The 19,679-nt window shown below is 42.1% G+C and overlaps 1 protein-coding gene across 3 annotated transcripts in view; it reads left to right on the plus strand.

Annotated features, from left to right (window-relative positions):
- Window positions 1-19,679, plus strand: part of RALB (RAS like proto-oncogene B) — an 80,207-nt gene that overhangs the window by 45,274 nt on the left and 15,254 nt on the right. For all 3 annotated transcript variants that reach the window (XM_073305063.1, XM_073305064.1, XM_073305062.1), the window contains exons 2-3: window positions 11,755-11,919; window positions 13,198-13,406. In XM_073305063.1, the coding sequence (XP_073161164.1) occupies window positions 11,806-11,919; window positions 13,198-13,406 (323 nt within the window). In that variant the 5' untranslated portion in view covers window positions 11,755-11,805. The remainder of the gene's footprint in view (window positions 1-11,754; window positions 11,920-13,197; window positions 13,407-19,679) is intronic.

Here is a 19,679-nt window from a genome sequence, read left to right on the forward strand (position 1 = left end):
ATACTTAACCTGTGAATGACCCACCAACTGAAGGTACTACAGAGTCTGATTACTCTAATGTAACTAAGGGCATGTCTACACTGGCAGAGTTACAGCACTAGGAGTTACAGCATCGCTCAGAGAGCGTTGAAGGGAAACTGCAGTTGTGTGTTCAAACTGTCAGCTGCCTGCGCAATAGCATGTTCACACTTGCGGCACTTGCAACGGTATTCGGAGCAGTGCACTCTGGGCAGCTATCCCCCAGAGCACCTCTTTCTCTTCTGCCACTAAGAGTTGTGGGAAGGCAGAGGGAGTCACGGGGTATCCTGGGTTCTGTCCCATGATGCATTGCTTTGCGTCCCAGCAATCCCTGTGCTTCCGTCCGCATTTGGTGTCATCTTTCAACCGTTTGTGTACTGTGCTCCCTGCCTCTTTGGGCTGCAGGAATGGATCCTGAACTGTTGACCAGTATGCTGCTCGCTCTGACCAACATGTCACAAGTAGCAGTGAAGTTATTCCTTAAACTACAAAGGCAAGAGGAGTGCGACATGGATCTCACCATGCGTAATAGCTACGACACGAGATTGCTTGGGGCATTCACGGAGGTGCTGACCATAGTGGAACTCCACTTTTGGGCTTGGGAAACAAGCACTGAATGGTGGGATCACATCGTGATGCACGTCTGGCATGACGAGCAGTAGCTGCAGAACTTTCAGATGAGGAAAGCCACATTCATAGGACTGCGTGATAAGCTCACCACAGCCCTGCGGCAGGCACAAGGACACGAGAATGAAAGCTGTCCTGCCATTGGAGCAGTGCGTGGCAATTGCACTGTGGAAGCTGGCTACTCCAGACTGCTACTGATCGGTCGCCAACCAGTTCGGAGTGGAAAAGTCTACCGTTGGACTCATGTTGACGGAAGTCAGCAGGGTCATTAATTGTATCCTGCTCCTGCAGCTGGAGCGCAGCTGGGACTGGACAGCCTCCTCTCCCCAAATGCTGATGAGGTCTAGCAACTCAGCATTGTTCCAAGCGGGGGATCGCTTCATGCATGGAGCAGGCATGGCCAACCAGAAAGATGTGCTGAGACCACTGCAGGTATCACCAAGCGAACAGTTAGGGGACTTTCAAAATTCCAAAGGAATTTACAGCGTGGGGATGAGGGTTGGTCACCTGAGGGCACGGCAGTAGAGTTCAAACCGATGACCAGAGAGGTGAGAACAGGCACTGTGGGACACCTCCCGGAGGCCAGCTGCAGTGCTGATATCGACCACCGTGTCTACACTAGCACCTCAGTGCGGTAGACCCGGGGCAGAAAGCTCTGCGCCTCTTGTTGGGGTGGGTGTGGTTTTTTTTTTTTTTTTAAAGTGCTACAACTGCACAGTTTCTGTGCACTACGTGGCTTGGCAGTGGGTACACCTCGGGAGTTACAGCGCAGAAAGCTGCTGTACTGCACAGAAACTTGCCAGTGTAGGCAGGGCCTAAGCATTATAGTTGCTGCAGAGGTGTGATCACTGAAACATTGCAGTAGTGGACAGTGAGGGTTTCTTGCTGCACTTGCTTTTGTTGTCATGTAATCTTTATTCTTGGAGCTAATGGGTTAAACATTGTATCTTCAAATAGGAGATGCAGGTATTGGAAGGATTTAACAAAGCACTTCTGTTCAATCATTGGCCATGCAATTTCGGATTCCCATTAAAAAAAAAACCCCCATAGAATAGCTGCTTTCAGAGGCAGGGTAGCAACAAAAGGAAACATTCAAGGGTATCAGTTGCACAGCAAGAGAACAAGATTAATCTTGACAGTTTCTTCCACTGCATTCAGAGGCTAAAAGTAGAATTTTAGAGCTGTACCCAAGTTTTTGTTCTACTTGCAAAATTCTAAGGTTTATTTTTCTTGTCTGTTCAAACTATTTAGGTGTATTTATATGAATGTATGGACTTACGAGTTACAAAAGAAAAGTTTCAGAGTAACAGCCATGTTAGTCTGTATTTGCAAAAAGAAAAGTTAAAATGAATAAAAGCTAAGATTTATTTTAGTGAGGCTATAAACTTGTTTAAAATGGTGTAAATTCCTTATCCAGTAAAACATAGGGAAGTTACGGTAACATTTGTTGATGCTTGCAGTATCCTTTTTTGTACTCATCTTATTTTCTGCTAAGTATTTGGGACACTTCTGGTGAAAAGAGAAGCTTTTTGTATTTCTGGAAGGTTTTTAATGTTTATGGAACAGTATGTGAGTCTTTTAGTAAAGATAAACTAAAAGGGATGCTGCAAGTTAAAATCTGGCTCAAAATGTAGGCTCTCACAAAATGGCCTCTGCAGATCTATGCAGTAGGAGCTGTACTGAATGTTGTGCCTCACATTCCAAGAACCACCCTAAAGCTGTTCAATCATTTTGGAGAAAGGGCAGGGAGACTTGTTCTCTAGTCTGCATATCTGGTGTTCCAACAACTGTTGTAAAAGGCCTTACTCCCATAACTGCCCTCTTTTTTTCTTTCTGCTGTTTGTATTACAGTAGTTCTTAGGAGGCAACTTAGAATGGAGCCCTGTTGTGCTAGGCACTGTACAAAGATGAGTAATAGACTGGCCTTACCCCGAAGAGTTTACAATCCAAATAGACAAGACAAAGGGTAGCAGAAAGGGGTGTACTTTATGTGCAGAGGGATGATTTGCAAATGTCATGGTAATTCTGTGATTTGTAGTTTGTTTGTTTTTTTGTTTTTTTGTTTGTTTTTTACTCCTTAGGGTTGGGTTTAGTTAGGAAACTCTGTGAGCAGTCTTGGAATATTAACCTCCCATTGGTTGCCCAGTTGGTTTAACTTGCATTTAAAAAAAGTTATTTGGCAAGAGTTTTTGGAAGACCAGTAATGGAATTCAGTAGATCTTGTGCAGCAAGCACTATGGGCTGCTCTACACTAAAACTGTAAGACAACCTAAATTATGCCAGTTCATTTACGAAAGTTACGTAACTGAGGCCAACATAACTTAGGTCCACTTACAGCGGTGTCTGTACTGTGCTGTGTCAATGGGAGATGCTCTCTTGCCGACTTACCTTCCACCTCTCAGGGAGGTGGACTACAGACATCGATGGGAGAGCATTCTGCTATCGACTTAGTTTGTCTTCACCAGACTCGCTAAATCGACACCGCTGTATTCATCGCAGCAGTGCCAATTTAGCCAGAAATATAGACAAGCCCTAAGTTTCATGTGAGAATATAATGTCCCCTATGGACCAGCACTCCCTTTGATGGTCTTTTGTTTGAATAGCTTTTTTTATTTTCAGAGCAGGGAAGCGAGTGGGAGAGGCCCCTCGGGGTCCTTTTTCTGGGCAAAGTCTTGTTTGTGCCACCTACTGTAATCTAATCAGAGTTTTTTTCAAATGAAAAGCTTCAAATCATCACAGAAAAAATTTCTACCTGCCTAGTCAGTTCTGCTCACAGATGGCTAGTCTTTCCCTACCTAACAATTGGTTATTCAAAGAGGTTTCCTCTTTGTGTGCAATTTAAGCTCTACATGTCATTTGCTCTGTTTCAGAGCATTGGGTTAAGGGTAAACTGAGATCAACCTGAAATGAACTTGCATGTGCAGTTAACTTAAGTTTCTCTTAAGTACCTTTGGGTCTATCAGAGACTCACTTATTTAGTGGTCCATACTTCACAATATACTTAGTTAGCTGTCCCCAAATCAAAGGACAGATATACCCATAAGACTAGTCTTCTACTCACCTGTCACTAAAGGAACCATCATTTGCTTATGGGAAAACATGGCTGGTAGGTACTATCCAACCCAGCAAAGGGTGACAGGATTTGTTCTCACTAGGAGATGTTTTGTGGGAATACTCCTTCAGAACAGTGTCCTTAATGCCATTCTTCACGCTGTTGGCCAGGCAAATTTCTTGGCAGATGACTTTAACTGCAAGATTCAGGACCAATGCAAGTGCTTTCTGAAGGATGCTATGTTGATTTCCCTCTCTTCTAGGGGAGGTTGACTTAAATGCTTTTCAGAATAACGTGTCTGTTTTAGAGAACACTGCTTTTCACTGATTTGTATATTGTTTCATGAAATGGCTCTTGCATCTGTACCCTGTATCTGATTTAGTTCCTATGACTATGGAACTGATTTAGTTCCTATGACATTTAGTTCATGAAATGGCTCTTGCATCTGTACCCTGTATCTGATTTAGTTCCTATGACTTCATTTATCTTTTTTCTAAGCACCTCAGAAACCCTGTTACTGTAATAAATCAAAGAAGATTACGGTTGGAAGAGACCTCAGGAGGTCATCCAGTCCAATCCCCTGCTCAAATCAGGACCAACACCCACAAAATCATCCCAGCCAGGGCTTTGTCAAGTCGGGCCTTAAAAACCTCTAAGTATGAAGATTCCACCACCTCTCTAGGTAACCCATTCCAGTGCTTCACCACCCTCCTAGTGAAATAGTGTTTCCTGATATCCAACCTAGACCTCCTGCACTGCAACTTGAGACCATTGCTTCTTGTTCTGTCATCTGCCACCACTGAGAAGAGCCTAGCTCCATCCCCTTTAGAACCCCCCCACCCCCTTCAGGTAGTTGCAGGCTGCTATCAAATCTCCCCTCACTCTCTTCTCTTCTGTAGACTAAATAAGCCCAGTTCCCTCAGCCTCTTCTCATAAATCATGTGCTCCAGCCCCCGATCATTTTCATTGCCCTCCACTGGACGCTCTCTAATTTGTCTACATCCCTTCTGTAGTGGGGGGACCAAAACTGGATGCAATACTCCAGGTGTGCCCTTACCAGTGCCAAATAGAGGGGAACGATGACATCCCTCGATCTGCTGGCAGTGCTCCTACTAATACAGCCCAATATGTCACTGGCCTTCTTGGCAACAGGAGCACACTGCTAACTCATATCCATACTCATTCTCATCCACTGTAACCCCTAGGTCCTTTTCTGCAGAACTGCTACCGAGCCATTTGGTCCCTAGTCTGTAGCGGTGCATGGGATTCTTCCGTCCTAAGTGCAGGACTCTGCACTTGTCCTTGTTGAACCTCATCAGATTTATTTTGTCCCAGTCCTCCAATTTGTGTAGGTCACTCTGGACCCTATCCCTACCCTCTGGCATATCTACCTCCCCCCCCATCTTAGTGTCATCTGTGAACTTGCTGAGGGTACAATTAATCCCATCATCCAGATCAGTAATAAAGATGTTGAACAAAACTGGCCCCAGGACTGACCCCTGGGGCACTCTGCTTGATACCAGCTGCCAACTAGACATTGAGCTGTTGATCACTGCCCGTTGAGCCCGACAATCTAGCCAACTTTCTATCCACCTTATAGTCCATTCTATCCAATCCATACTTTTTTAACTTGCTGGCAAGACTACTGTGGGAGACCATATCAAAAGCTTTGCTAAAGTTAAGATATATGACATCCACCGCTTTCCCCATGTCCACCGAGCCAGTTATCTCATCATAGAAGGCACTCAGGTTGGTCAGGCATGACTTGCCCTTGGTGAATCCATGTTGAGTGTTTCTGATCATCTTCCTCTCTTCGAAGTGCTTCAAAATGGATTCCTTGCGGACATGCTCCATGATTTTGCTGGGGACCAAAGTGAGGCTGACCGGTCTGTAGTTCCCCGGGTTCTCTTTCTTCCCTTTTAAAAATATTTTAAAAATGCTTTTAGTATGTTTGTTTTTACTCTTTAACAAAGCAAAATCTGTTTGTATGATATTAGATTAGAAATTTAACGGTATTGGGGAGAAATTGCACTCATAGCACAAGAGGTTAATGCTAGACTTTGTGATAACCGTGCAGGGTGGGCGATGTGTTAGACTGCTTCAGGCAAAGATCTCTTTAAGCTGTCTACTCTAGGTGTTACTAAAACAAGATTAGTGAACCTAATTCCATAGCAAATGTTTCTTATTAAAACAGAGAATTGGAGGTTTAATTTTCTTTTAGAAAGGAGTTCAAAATCTGCTTTTGCTAATTCTTATGGCCTTAACCTAAAGAATCAAGCAAGTTTTAAAGATGGCAATCCGAAGATCTTGTCTGTAAGTACAAATGTTTCTCGTGAGAGAGGCTGCTGACATTCCCCAACACTTCAACCAAATGATAAAGTGGTTAGAGATTTTGAAACAAAATACTTTGCCCCAGACAAATTAAAGACGGTTGAGGAAAAAACCATTCAGGCTCCTGTCCACTAAAGGATGGCTCCCTGTCGTACAACTTGCAGTGTGCTGTGCAGTCTTTTTTTAACTGACTCTGCACATGTGCTGTCACTGTGTCTGTGGCATTGTGAATTCTGCTAAGCCTTTCAACATTAATCTGCGGTTTGGGATGGACAGTTTATTGAGGGTGTAACAAAATGATGGATTGCATTAAAAAGAGGAAACTGCAAAGCAAACAATGTTTGCTATCTTCTTTGGGAGTAGTTTTCTGCAGAAAGAGCAATGTTCGCACTTTTGTATGTGTTTTTGGTGGTCTAAGCCCTGTGAGGAAGGACCCAGTATTCATATTTGGCTATAAAGAGCCATACATACACTGGTTCCTAATAATTAGCTTTCTTAAGTAACATGCACATAATTGTGTGGGCAGATATATGCACTGTGCAAATGTCTGTGGCAATAAATACATGGATTTTGATTGTAAATAACCAGTTACTCATCTTACTGGCCACTTGTAATCACCCAGTTTACATGCACAGAGTAGGAATCCAATTCTTAAAAGCCTGAGTGTCTTGCTTGAGATGGGCAAGCAAGGACAGTAGGGGTTTAGTTATAGATCTCTATTTATGAAGCTTTAATATGATGTATCTTCCTGGCTCATGCTGCCCTGACTTGAAGCTGCATGTACTGGATTTTGGAGTGTGCATCAGATATGTTGAGAGAATGTATGAAATCCAAAACCTTATTTGACACTTTTCTTAGCATAAATTGCTAAGTTACTTGAGCAAACATTTTAATGAACCCTGCTCTTAAATGATTGAGCATTAAATTTTCATTTAATATTTAAGCAGGGTTGTATTTTTAGTTTTGTGCGGAGAAGAACTCTTCTCTAATGCTGAGCAACTTAAAAAAATGTATATTCCTATAAGGACATAATGTGTGGTACCTTACTGCAGAAATAGCACAAGTGCACTGGCATTTGTCAGTCTCTCGTGTTAGTGATTGTATGTTAAAACTCTGATTAAAAATGAGGCTTTTTTTCTTTAATAAAAGCCACCTTCCTTTCTAGTATCCAGTATTTATCGAAACCCTAATTAACTCCTGTAATTAGGCAAAAGGGAATTCTTTAAGACTACTTCTGTTTGAGTACTTTCAAATAAAGGCCATTGTTTACTGCCCATTCTTTCCTGTTTTCTAGCACACATTGTACAGCTAGCTTCTTTCTTCCTCATATCTAATGTAGGTATATGTAAAAACATCTAAACAAGCCACCACATAATATAAATCCTTTCCCCTACACAAGCCATACAAATGTGGTGTGTAAGAGATTTTCTTCGCATTTGTGACCCTAAGAACTCCTCAGTGCCAACTGGCAAAAAGTTCACTGTTCTGTAACAGTAACTCCTGGCAGGTGACAAACTCACAACACCCAATACATTTCTTTCATAGTATTTATCCAAAGAGGGTCAAGTGTGAGCTCTAATAAAAGCTTATGTCAAACTGATCCTCATGATCATTGTGAGATGCATGTACGGATAACATTTAAGGAGCTGTGTGATTGATATATATATAGGAAAGTATGTTTTAAAGTCTGAATCAAAGCAGAGTTGACAAGGAGGTTTTGACCAGATAAAGGATGTATATTCACCTGTCTGCCTTGGTTCACATGTAAAATAAGCATTGTAAGCCTATTTGCATATGACGTCAGCATGAAGATATGAAGTCAGCAGCTATGTTCCCTGTAAGCTGCGCGGCTATGCAGCAGCCTATTTAGCACTGCGCAGACACTCAGGGAACCTGCCTGGCTGGGAACTACCGGGGAAGGGGCGGCCCAAACCCAGCCATGGCCTGGACCTGCCGCAGCCAGGGCGCCCCTCCCTCAGCCTGAATCCAGCCCTGACCTGGACCTGCCACAGCCAGGGGAAGATGCGCCTCTCCCGGGGCCCCAACCCTGGAGCTGCTGCTGTGGGAGAGGCACCCCTTCTCCCCTTCCCCTCTCCCTGCACGCCCCCCCAAGCCCAGGTGCTGCTGCAGAGAGAGAGAGCTGGGGGGAAGTCCTCTCTCCCCATCTCAGCCCTGGGGCAGCCTGCTCCCCAAACCCCTCATCCCTGGCCCCACCCCCAGAGCCTGCACCCCAGCCCTGAGCCCCTCATTCCCAGCCCCACCCCGGAGCCTGAACCCCTCGGCCTCATTCCCACCACATGAATTTTGTTATGTGCACTAATATAAAGGTGATGTGTCACATCACCTCTACATTGGTGCACATAACTAAATTAATTACGCCTGTGTGGGGGGGAAAATTAGAGGGAACGCTGGTCATCACATTGTGGAATAAACTGGGGCGGGGGGTCTCCTTGACCCTAGGGACAAAACAACTAACTCTGGGGATACAATGTGGCAAAAGAACACCTCTCTATGCTTCACTGAGGAAGCAAAAAGAATTTCATGAATGCAGTAAGAGGGATCCCAGCCTTGTTGGTTGGAGACTCTGGGTGATTGCTTTAGGCAAGAAACTATTTTAGACAAAGTTTTTAGCATGTTAAAGTTTTAGATTCTGGGAAACACTTTATACTTTTTTTGGTTTATATGTAAGAATTTGTTCCTATCATTATCCTTATTCACAATCTCTTAAATCTTAGTTTTTGATGACGATCTTACGATTGTTTTCACTATAAATATATCTCAGTGCTGTGATGTTATATTGGAGCTAATCTTCAGTTGACTCAAACAAGCTGGTGTATGCACTGTTCCTTTTGGGACAGCTTACCTTGTAATTTCTGAGAGTGATCAATGGTTAAGGTCTTGACACTGCAGGGGAATGTTTCAAGGCAGCTCAGAGATTGGGGTGCACCTGTTGTTGTCCTGCAAGGCAAAATAAGGGCTGACAGAGCACAGAGGAGATTGTGTAGGTAGCAAACAGACTGCTGCTGTTGGGAGCTGACACCAAGTGAAACACAAGCAGATTTTCCTTTCGCTGGAGGCAAGGGAGTGTAAAGTCCTGAGTACCCCCAAGGAAATGTCAACGTTTTCATGCAGAGCTGAGCCACTGTTAGCTACTGTGTCCTCCATCAGCTTCTTCTGTTAGTCAATGGCTGTTGATTCCAAATAGCTGTGAATTCACTGACTGTGTCTCAAAATGCCCTGTGTACAGGGTAGGAGGGAGACCAGAAGAGCATGATGGGATAGTAAGTGCCTTGATTCACTTGACTACATCTTCTCTCCCCCTGAGTCCTATCTTTGCTGAGTCCTGGGCCTTCCACAAGTTCAGGGGTCTGGCTGTTTGTAAAGATATGCTATTCTGTTTTGAACATGTTGCTGTAAAGACTATGAAAGGAAAATGGTGATGTTGCAGGGTGTCTTCTGCTGGTGAATGGAAACTAAGATGTTTCCCCTAGAACAGACTTCTCTTCCAGTGACTTCATTTCTGTTGTACCAAACAATACCATAACAATACAATGAATAGGATGTTAGTGGAATACACAGTATGGAGTCACTACAAGCTGTCCCATTCTAAAGTGAATATAGAGGTGTCTTCAAGACACTACATGTTGTACAGTTTTATAAGGGAACTGATATACAAACTAATTTTTTAATTAAAAGCAAGACTTATTGTCAGTTTCTTAAACAACGTACAGACAGTTGGCTTTATAGCATGGAATAATGTACCCCTTCTTCTAAGTTTAGAGTTTTTCAGTCTGTCCAGCAATTTAATCACATAGCAGGACATCCCTGAGTGTGTTTTATAACAATGAAAATGCCTTGAAATTTAACAATTAATCTAGATTTCTTATTGCATGAACATAAAGTTTAATAGTCTGTCCCTTTAAATGCTGTTTTGCTGCATGCTGGTCTTATTAGAACGCATTATTCTACAGTCTTGGATATGCCATTCTGAAATTGTTTGGTTAGCGACTTTTATCTGGTTGGAGATTTGTCCCACTTCTTACAAAAGCAGTGTTTCCAAACTTCTCAGAATGAAGTTGGCTACACCAGCCTCATTTTGGTGGAGCTACTTTCTGTTGAAATCTCCCTTCTCTGTTAATATTCTTTTCTCCTTCCCTTCTTCCATGGTGTGGCATTGCTTATGTCTTTTGACTTAGGGCCTGGTCCTGCAGCCACTACTCAGTGTGTGATTTCGTTGACTTCAAGGATCAAGCCCTTAATTTTAAAGTCCTCATGATAAGGACCCTATTGTCCTTGTATATCTGTATTGCACTGTATATGTCTATTGGACCATGTAAATATTTATTCCATTAACCTGTGGTTCCTAGTTTGGGAGCAGCTTATTCATCCTGGACTCTAAATCAGCATGTCCCTGTCTCCCAAATGGTTCAAAAGTAGAGTCTATCAGAACTGTGATTCTGTCAGCAGACTTATGAGATTCTTACCTCCACAGACTGACAGCCAATGCCAGAAATATCTAGGATTTTCTCTGAGCTGTATCTGCACGCTAACATTGAGCCTACCATCAGGTCCCTGCATTTTCATGAAGTTGATGATGTTGGTTACATCCTGTTTAAGAAAATGTAGCCACTAAACCTTATCTCTTCTCCTCCACCTCCCCTCCTTCCCCCCTTCTGGCAACATCTGAGTTAGGAGATAGTGGGGCTTAATTTCTTCCCTTCCTTCCAGCTAGTCTGTGATAGAATAGGATTAATTGAAAGAACATCTGTCACAAGTGAAAGTCCTAAACGTCCAGTTTGCACTACACACAATATGTACTTTGCTTGTAGTTTTGTGTCTAGGGGGTAACTTTTTCCATGTTCAAGTATGGAGGTTTGTTATGGGTTTATTTTAGCCAACCACTTTAGAGGAGGAATGGAAATTGTGATTGACACTTCCTCCTTGGGCTTACAAGAGAGACCTGGGAATGAAGAACTAGACTTGCAACATCAAAGAAGCAAAGAGATTGTCAAAAAGAAAAGGCAGAACTACATAAAACAAATAGTGTTATGTCATAACTAATAGAGATGTTCAGTTAAATGTATTTTTCTGTCTTGTCTGCCAAGACTTGCTATTGATCTTTGCCTGCTTTCAATTTGTCTGTAGGCAATAACAGCAAAAGTAATGCCATTATTTTTAAGGAGATCTAAGGCATAACACTACTGTCAGATTTTAGGTTTTAAGGAGCAAAACATTGAAAAGAAATATTTTAGGAAGGTGTTAATAATGTCATAATGGTATCTTTATAGTTTATTTTAAGCATGATCTTGACCATTCTTCTACCTTTTAGGTGGAAGGGGAAGAGGCAGAAGTCTCCTCTCCACAGAAAATTTCTCATTTGTAGTCCCTGTCCAGAAGATAAGTTTTTTGATTAAACTCTTGTGAATTGAGACTTAATCACCACTTCTTGAAAGTTGTTCTTTTCAGACTTCAAGTTTATTTGTTATCAACAGGCCTATAATACAGGTTCCTATTTCTACCAACGCGAATAATAAATGGCAAGAAAACATGCAAACTAATTCAGCCATACCATGTGCAGACTCTTCCAATGTAATTTTTTTTTGATTGCTAGAGGTGTTTAACAGTTTTTTTCTCTAACACCAAGGATACTGTTATATTCCATGTACAGACTTACAAAAGATTGTATACTTCACCTATGTGACTACTTCTGTCTTTTTTTCCTGCAGCTCTTAAATTAGCTGTTTGTTGGCACTTGACAACTGTAGATAACCAAGACGATGGCTGCCAGCAAGAACAAGAACCAGAGTTCTATGGCCCTGCACAAAGTAATCATGGTTGGCAGTGGAGGCGTGGGCAAATCAGCACTTACACTTCAGTTCATGTATGATGAGGTAAGAAGAGTTAGCACAGATTGCTTATTACGCTCCATGAATAATTGACAGTCATTCTGCTGGATTTTCCTTGTGCAATCAGTAAAATTATTCTAAAGATGTTTCAGTCCACCACATTGTCTCAAGTGTTGTTGGTGCAGTTAAACTGTGAGGTTTTTTGAGACAAGTTACGATTCAAGTAGAAGTAAACACTCTTATCTATTTTTGAGGCAGATGTTGATGAAGAAACAATGCAAAGAAGATTGCAGGCTTCCTTTCTGCTAATTCTTTAGTACTAATATACTGGGCTCAAGCCTGCTTTCAGTTTGCAGATGCATGTCTTGTAAATCAGTTTAAGTTCTGTAGCTAATTTTGCAAGGTCTACTCAGGGAGGCATGTGCATCTGTTAAACGGCAGGATCACAACTTCAATGAATAGGTGAAAAATGCAATCTCTAGTTCTGTTTTAAATAGCCTATGCCCCTTCTCTAGTCACTCTGACAACTGTTTGTGATAATAAGTCATTACAAAGGAAAAAAACACACTAAAATACACCCAACTAAAAAACCCCAAGAGGTATATCAATGGATGGTTTTTGGAGTCTGTCCTAAAGATCAACAAATGTGGACTATTTTTTACCAAGTTGGCGGAGTAAGTTCCAGAATCAAGCTGCTCTCATAGTAAACATTCTGGTGGCAACTCTTTCTCTTTCTTAATGTGTAGGGACCCCTGCTGGAGCACCTAGACCACAGTTGGTACAAAGATGTGCCTGGAACAGCATGGTTGCCTGGCGCTGAGTATCTGTGTCACTTATGTTTGTGTAGGTCGGAACCAGTACCATAAACCTCACCTAGAATTCATTAGCTGTTTAGTGTAGATTATAGAGCACTGGTGTATGTACTTAAAACAATATGCATCACTTAACAGTTGAGCTAATGTGTTCTGCACCTGCTTCAGCTTCTGAATTGATTTAAGGTGTATCTCCATGCAGAGGGCAGTTCAGCATTCTAACTGAGGTGACAAAGACAATAACAGTCCCAAGGTCTACATCTGAGAGAGAAGGTCAGAACCTCTCTCTCTCTCATAGTTAAAAAATACTAAAGTCATAAAACTGGCATGAAATAGTTGACAATGATTAAAATAAAAAGGTCTTTCAGGAGTATATATACATCGTACAATGGCCATTAAAAGTGGAGAGGAATGTGCTGAAGCAAATATCCAAAGGGAGGAGTGCCACATCTGAAAAAGTCAGGGGTACTGTAGATTATTATTATGATTTCCCCCTTCTTATGTTCCTCAGTTTGTAGAAGACTATGAACCTACGAAGGCTGACAGTTATAGAAAGAAAGTAGTTCTGGATGGGGATGAATTCCAGATAGACATTCTGGATACAGCGGGACAGGAGGATTATGCAGCTATTCGAGACAACTACTTCCGCAGTGGGGAGGGATTTCTCCTCGTCTTCTCAATAACCGAATACGAATCCTTTACAGCAACAGCAGAGTTAAGGTAAGCAGTGTAGTTGGATGGAGGGGGGAAAAAAGATTCAATTCCGCAAGCTGCTTTTTGATATTTTACGTGTATTTACATAGATCTGAGTAGGTTTGATAACATGAATATGGAATTGTGTTTGTGTGTTTTGTAGCTCAGTAATGGGTAAAGGATAAAAAGGTAAACTTACTGCTCCTGAGTTGCATAAGCAAACAGAACATGGAGTGTAAGACATCAGAAATCTTGTATCTGAGCTAACCCATTTTCCCTATTTAACTTCAGTTTATATATTAGGACAGTAAGCAACTCTTCACAATTCTTTAATTTTGGTTTGTATAATGCTCATTTTTCCCTGCCAAGTAGCTTGAAAATGTTTTTCTTTTGTCTTCTGTACTAGTTCAGATACTTGCGCAAGTTTTTCACAGCTAGCAGATGGTTCAGTCTCTATTTGCCACTCTCTTCCCCATTTCCCACATACATACACACTACAAAGGAGGTATAGCCATCTCTGATTTCAGTTGTATCCCAAAGGCACGCTGCTGAAAGGAAAGCAAAACAGGCCTAGTAGTCCTTGCACATGTCCCAGCGCCCTGTCTGGGATGATTTAGTTGGGGATTGGTCCTGCTTTGAGCAGGGGTTTGGACTAGATGACCTCCTGAGGTCCCTTCCAACCTTGATATTCTGTGATTGTAACAGCTTGCATGAAATGCCAGTGGCCTTGTCAAGAGGTTGAGCTGGCTCCCATGCTGGGATAGGCTCGCTCAGAGGCATTGGTGCCTGGCACTTTTTCCACAAACTGTAGTGCTGTAGACTCTGAAGAAGGGGCTTTCCTTGAGGAGTCCATCCAAGGCAAGAGGTCAGCCATAGTATCATTCCCAGGAAGAACTCTTCATGCCCCTTTCAAGCATTTTTTCCATTCTTCCTTCAAACGACACTCCTTCAGACTCTTAACTCTCTCACCCCCATGCATCCATGGTAGCCCTCCTAACTCCTCCCTATCCACTGTCTCTGGTTTTCGGTACTTGTCTCTCCCTCTCCAAACAATCAGCTACTCTTATCCTTCAGTGTTCAAGTCATTGACATCTTATGCATCCCTCTTAGTCTATCTGCTTGTTTTCTTGCCCTGGCTTGCTTGCAAGTCCATTAACAAGCAGTGAATTCAAGCAAGTTCCTCTGATCCATGGACCTGCAAAATATACATAAACATTGACACTCTGTACCTCAAAATGTATTCACCACTGTGATATGATTATGATATGTTTTAAACAATGCATGCCTTGTGAGGTATCATTTAAGAAGTCTTGATCTATTGAACATTAATATCCTGTTGAATTATATGCACTATCATTGTATGTGAAGTTATGAAATATTACTATATAATTGTTACTGAAATATGTGGTAAGTGGGAAACACCCACAGCCAGCCATTCAGTGGCAACAACAGAGCAATTAACGCTGACAAAACAGATTTACATTAAGATTGGCTAGACAGGCACTGATGGCCCATTAAGGAGAATCCAACTCTCCCAGTGGCCCTCTCAGAGACTCCTCAGAGGGCACTTACACAATGGAGGCAGCCTTACCCCTGTGACACAACAAGGATCTTTCTAGCAGCTGGAAGAAGGTATAAAAGAGGGACAGTGACCTCACCACGTGGCCTCTCTCCTCCCCATGTCAACACCTGGAAGATCATTTGGAAGACACAGACTGTGAACTGGGGAGATCGGTCCTAGGCTTAGAAGAGGATTCAGGCTGTGTATTAAGAACTGTAAACTGCCTGGAACATCTTGTGGGTTGAGAAAAACTGTTTGATTCAGATCTTAGGCTATGTTTACACCGACATTTTAAAGTGCAAAATGTCCCTTTTTTGTGCTAAAACTGTGGAAGCCTCTACACTTGTAAATGACTTTTTGCGGTGAAACTCAGAAGTTTTACCGCAAAAGAAAACCACCTTCACGAGAGGCATGCAGTTCTTTCCGCTGTTCTTTTTGCACTGTTGTGAAAGTGAAGACACCTTCTACCTGTGTAAACACCTTTTGGCCTCCAGAGGATATCCCACAGTTCCAAAAGTAACCACTCCGGCTAGCATCTCCACAGCTCTGACGCCAGGTAAATGGCTGTCCGCCCTTCCCCCCGTAAACCCCTGGAAGTTTGAAACTCCCTTTCCCTTTGCTTGTAGATGTGATGGGGAAAGTAGCCAGATAGCAGGGGATTTAAAAAAAAAAATGCCGCAAAAGAAACAGGGAAGTAATGGGGCTGCTGGGACATGAAGTAGTGCATCACGGGGCACTGAGCAGGGACCCAGAATGTCTTCTGCTCACCCTTCCCACAAGACCTGTCGAGAGAGCTGCACTGTGGGGTAGCTGCCCTGCAGCACTGCTCTCATCGGTGATGGAAGTGCTGCTATTGTAAACACTCTCTCTGACGCCTGAGGAATTGAGTACCCAAACCACCGCTTTTCTTTCACCGGTTCCCTATCACCGGTGAAACTTACAGTGCAAAACCTCTGCAGGTATAGACATACCCTTACTCAGTCTGATAAATTTAGGATTTAGAATGCAATTTTATTTTTATTTCTTATGTAACCAATTTTGACCTCTGTGCCTAACACTTATTATCACTTAAAATCAATCTGTAGTTAATACACTTATTTTAATGTTTTATCCTTACCGGTGAGTTTGTCTAAGCTTCTTGTCTAAACTGCTCAGATTACAAAGGCTGGGTGCATGTTCACTATTCTTTGATGAAGTGGCGAACTAATTAATCATCTTGTATTGCTCAAGAGAACATCTTGAGCAGTGCAAGATGGTACATTACTAGAGTGCAAGAACATAGAATGGCCATACTGGGTCAAACCAAAGATCCATCTAGCCCAGTATCCTGTCTTCCGACAGTGGCCAATGCCACGTGCCCCAGAGGGAATGAACAGAACAGGTAATCATCAAGTGATCCATTGCCTGTTGCCCACTCCCAGCTTCTGACAAACAGATTGGAGGGAATTGGCTAGAATCTTCCTGTATATTATTCATGAGTGACTTAGAGAGCATTCATGCAACTCAGCTGGGTGTGTGTAGGCCCTCTTTCTACTACATCTGCCTATCCTATTAACAGTCTACAGATACTCATCTTTGACAGTTTATGTGCCACAGTAATTACACAGTTAATCTTCATTCTGACACTTCATTTTACTCTGAAAATTCTCACTGTCTTGATCTAAAGTCCTGTTAATAGGTCATTTTGTTTCAACTAGTGTCCATCATCCCTGAATCACTCATGGTCCAAGCATCCAGCCAAAGTAATCACTCCACCCCTGGAGTGCTGAGTTGAGAAGAGGGCACCCAGACCATACCATAGATCTGTGAACTTTCTTGTGTTCCCATCCTGGGGTGTGCTGTGCAGGCCCAGAAGATCACTATCAAAGAGGAGGCCATGATTATTGAACATGTCCATGGACAGTCCAGTTCAGCTGTTATCAACTGTATTAATGACAATACAGTAGGATTTACCCTTACAGCCTGACAGTTGTGTGCATGAGCCTGAAGAAGAGGTCTGGCAGAGAAAGATACCAGCTATATTATAATCTTGGCAATAATTAGTTTCACGAGAGTACTTGAAGACTTGGAGAGCCTTCTCTCTTGGGTGGATAAGGGAAAGGTAGACTTTTGGCCCTAGTATCCTGGAATATTTTCAGGCTGGGCTAACTGTACCAACTAAACCAAAGTCACAGAATTCAGAGAAAAGGTAAATTCAATACCTAATCGGATACTGAGGTTTTTGAAAGCCATGGAGATCTGAGCCCATGAGGGCAACACCATCTTCTGCCCTTGTTCCTGCTTGGGACTTCGATCTTGGTGTTCAGTACTCTTGCACCCCTTCCAGCTGAGCCTAGGAGAAGGATTATGTTCCATTATTATTATTACAGAATTTGTTTTTCATCACAAAATGATTGGCCAGAAGGCTTGAAGAGCGAAAGGTGCTCTTAGAGAGAGAGCTTTATATGATTTTCCATAAGGATGAAGTTTGTTCTTAAGAACCTTTCCAGACGTCACTCCAAGGATGATATCTGTTTTCCATTGTAGAATGGAAAGTTGCCCTGCCCACTTTCTGTCCAGTCCCCAGAAACTGCAAAGGAGCATAGATCTAGTTGCTTGGATGCCTACATGGCACTAGGAGCTCACCTAAAAAGAGTGGCAAAACTTGGCTTTTAGAGACTGTTCCTCATATGCTAAGGACCAAGAAAAAGCCAAGCAGATTCCAAAATGGGATAAAGAATTGATTTGGGGCCGAAGAAGCACTTGAGAAATGGAAAGCATGTTTGACCCAGTGGATTCATTGGGGGTTGGGTTCGGGTGGAAAGAAGGAATGGGAATATTTGGGTCTAAGTTGTTGGCTAATGTTCATGAACAAAAGTGGTCCACCAAGTCGTCTTCTCAACGAGCAGATGGACGACTAAGATGGGCGATCTCTATCTGAAACACAAGCATCTGGACTGGTGTAGATCATCTGAGAGTGGCTGCAAATCCCAAAATGTTCCTATTTAACATAGATCATTTTGTCTTGTGTAGCAACATACTGTATGGCAAAACCTTTTAGTCTTTGCATAAGAAACACTGATGCCAGCATTGCTTTAAGGTGTGTGGACCCGTTATTTCTTCTGAGGCTTGCAGAAGTTGGAGTGTCACTTAAATATTCCTAACTGAGAAGGAAAACAAAAAGTCTGTTTTCTAGTTTGGAGCTAGTAATTTACGCTTCTTGGTCTGAAACCTTGACAGTGCTCCTTGGTAAATTTTTGCTAGAGAATTGGTCAGTTCATTTTTTCTTGTTGGTAAAAATGATCTTTTAAATGCTTCAGCTGTTAGTATTTTTGCTTCGCCTTTAAAATGCCTGTAGTATATTTTGATATTGATCTGACCTTTGTCTTCCATTGGAACATCACTTCCAGAGTTTCTCTCTTTTATTGAACATCTTCAATTTATAGTCTTAACATCAGATATTTTGAAATGACAAAAGCTTCGATTGCTGAGCCAGGAAATAGAACAGAATCTTATTTTTTGGTTCTCTCAAATAGTTGCTTAAAAATAACTGCCTACAGCTCAAAGTAGTATTTCTGCAGCAAATAAGACAGCTGAAAACCAATACTTATATTGTGTATAATAAAAAAGCCTTGTGGATAACAATATTAACAATCTGTAATGGGAATTGTGTACATATATGCAATAAAGTACCAATAACTTGGAATATAATACAGGACCCTTTGATTCTTAACAATGAATAAAAATATTTGAGAACTACAGAAATACTGAATCTGCTCTCTGAGGTCAGGTCTACGCTAGAAACTTACACTGGTGTAACATCTACACCTTGCTCAGGGGCTTAAAAAAAATCCACACCCCTGAGCAACATAGTTACTCTGATCTAACCCCTGGTGTAGACAGCACTATATCAACAGGAGAGCTTGTCCTGTTGACATAGCTACTGCCTCTTGCAGAGGTGGATTAACTACCCCAACAGGAGAAGCTCTCCCATTGGCATATTGGTGTCTTCACTAAAGCAGTGCAGCTGCGCCATTGTACACGTAGACAAGCCCTGAATAAAACCTCAAATGTAGCCCCTCACAAAGCGTGCCATCCTACTGTGATTTTTTTGCAGTTGTTGCATCAACAGTCCAGTATAAAGAAATAAATCAAAACACTAGCCCTGCATCCAGTTAGTAGTAAAACTCTTGTGCATTCTGATGACAAACAAGGAAATTTGACTACCTCATCAACCTATGATAAAAATGGGGCTCTTTGGGTTTTTTTTTTCATTTTTAATTTTTTTTGTTTAGTCTGTCCTTTCCCCTGTGTTTCCTGGGGAAAGAGAAATGGATGCTTTAAACTTGGAATTAATCCATATTCAGGAGAACCTACAACCCCGTACCCTCCTGCTTTTCAAGTTAGAAGGAAGATGCCCAGCAATGAGATGGATACCTTGAGGGAACTTAAATGATTCATCTATCCAGACAGCATTCAGCGTTGTTGGAATTCTGCTTCAGGGAAGTCTCCAAGTGGAGTTGCTGTCATTCAGATTTGCTTATGGTCCTTTCTTTAATGAGCTCTGAGGCAGGAAAGACAATTGGTTCTTTTTTTCTGTTACAGCTCTTTCCAGTTGTTCCTTGTACTTGCTCCATGACCCAGCACTTTGGGAACATTATTCAGGCAGTGCGTTAGGGGATAGGTAAAATTTTGACAAGCTCCTTAGGTGCAACAGAGAGATCTCCCCATCCGACTGAAGATTCTGCAGTTTTGGAGGA

This window comes from Lepidochelys kempii, chromosome 11, assembly GCF_965140265.1.
Source record: "Lepidochelys kempii isolate rLepKem1 chromosome 11, rLepKem1.hap2, whole genome shotgun sequence".
In the NCBI taxonomy this organism is placed as follows: Eukaryota; Metazoa; Chordata; order Testudines; family Cheloniidae; genus Lepidochelys; species Lepidochelys kempii.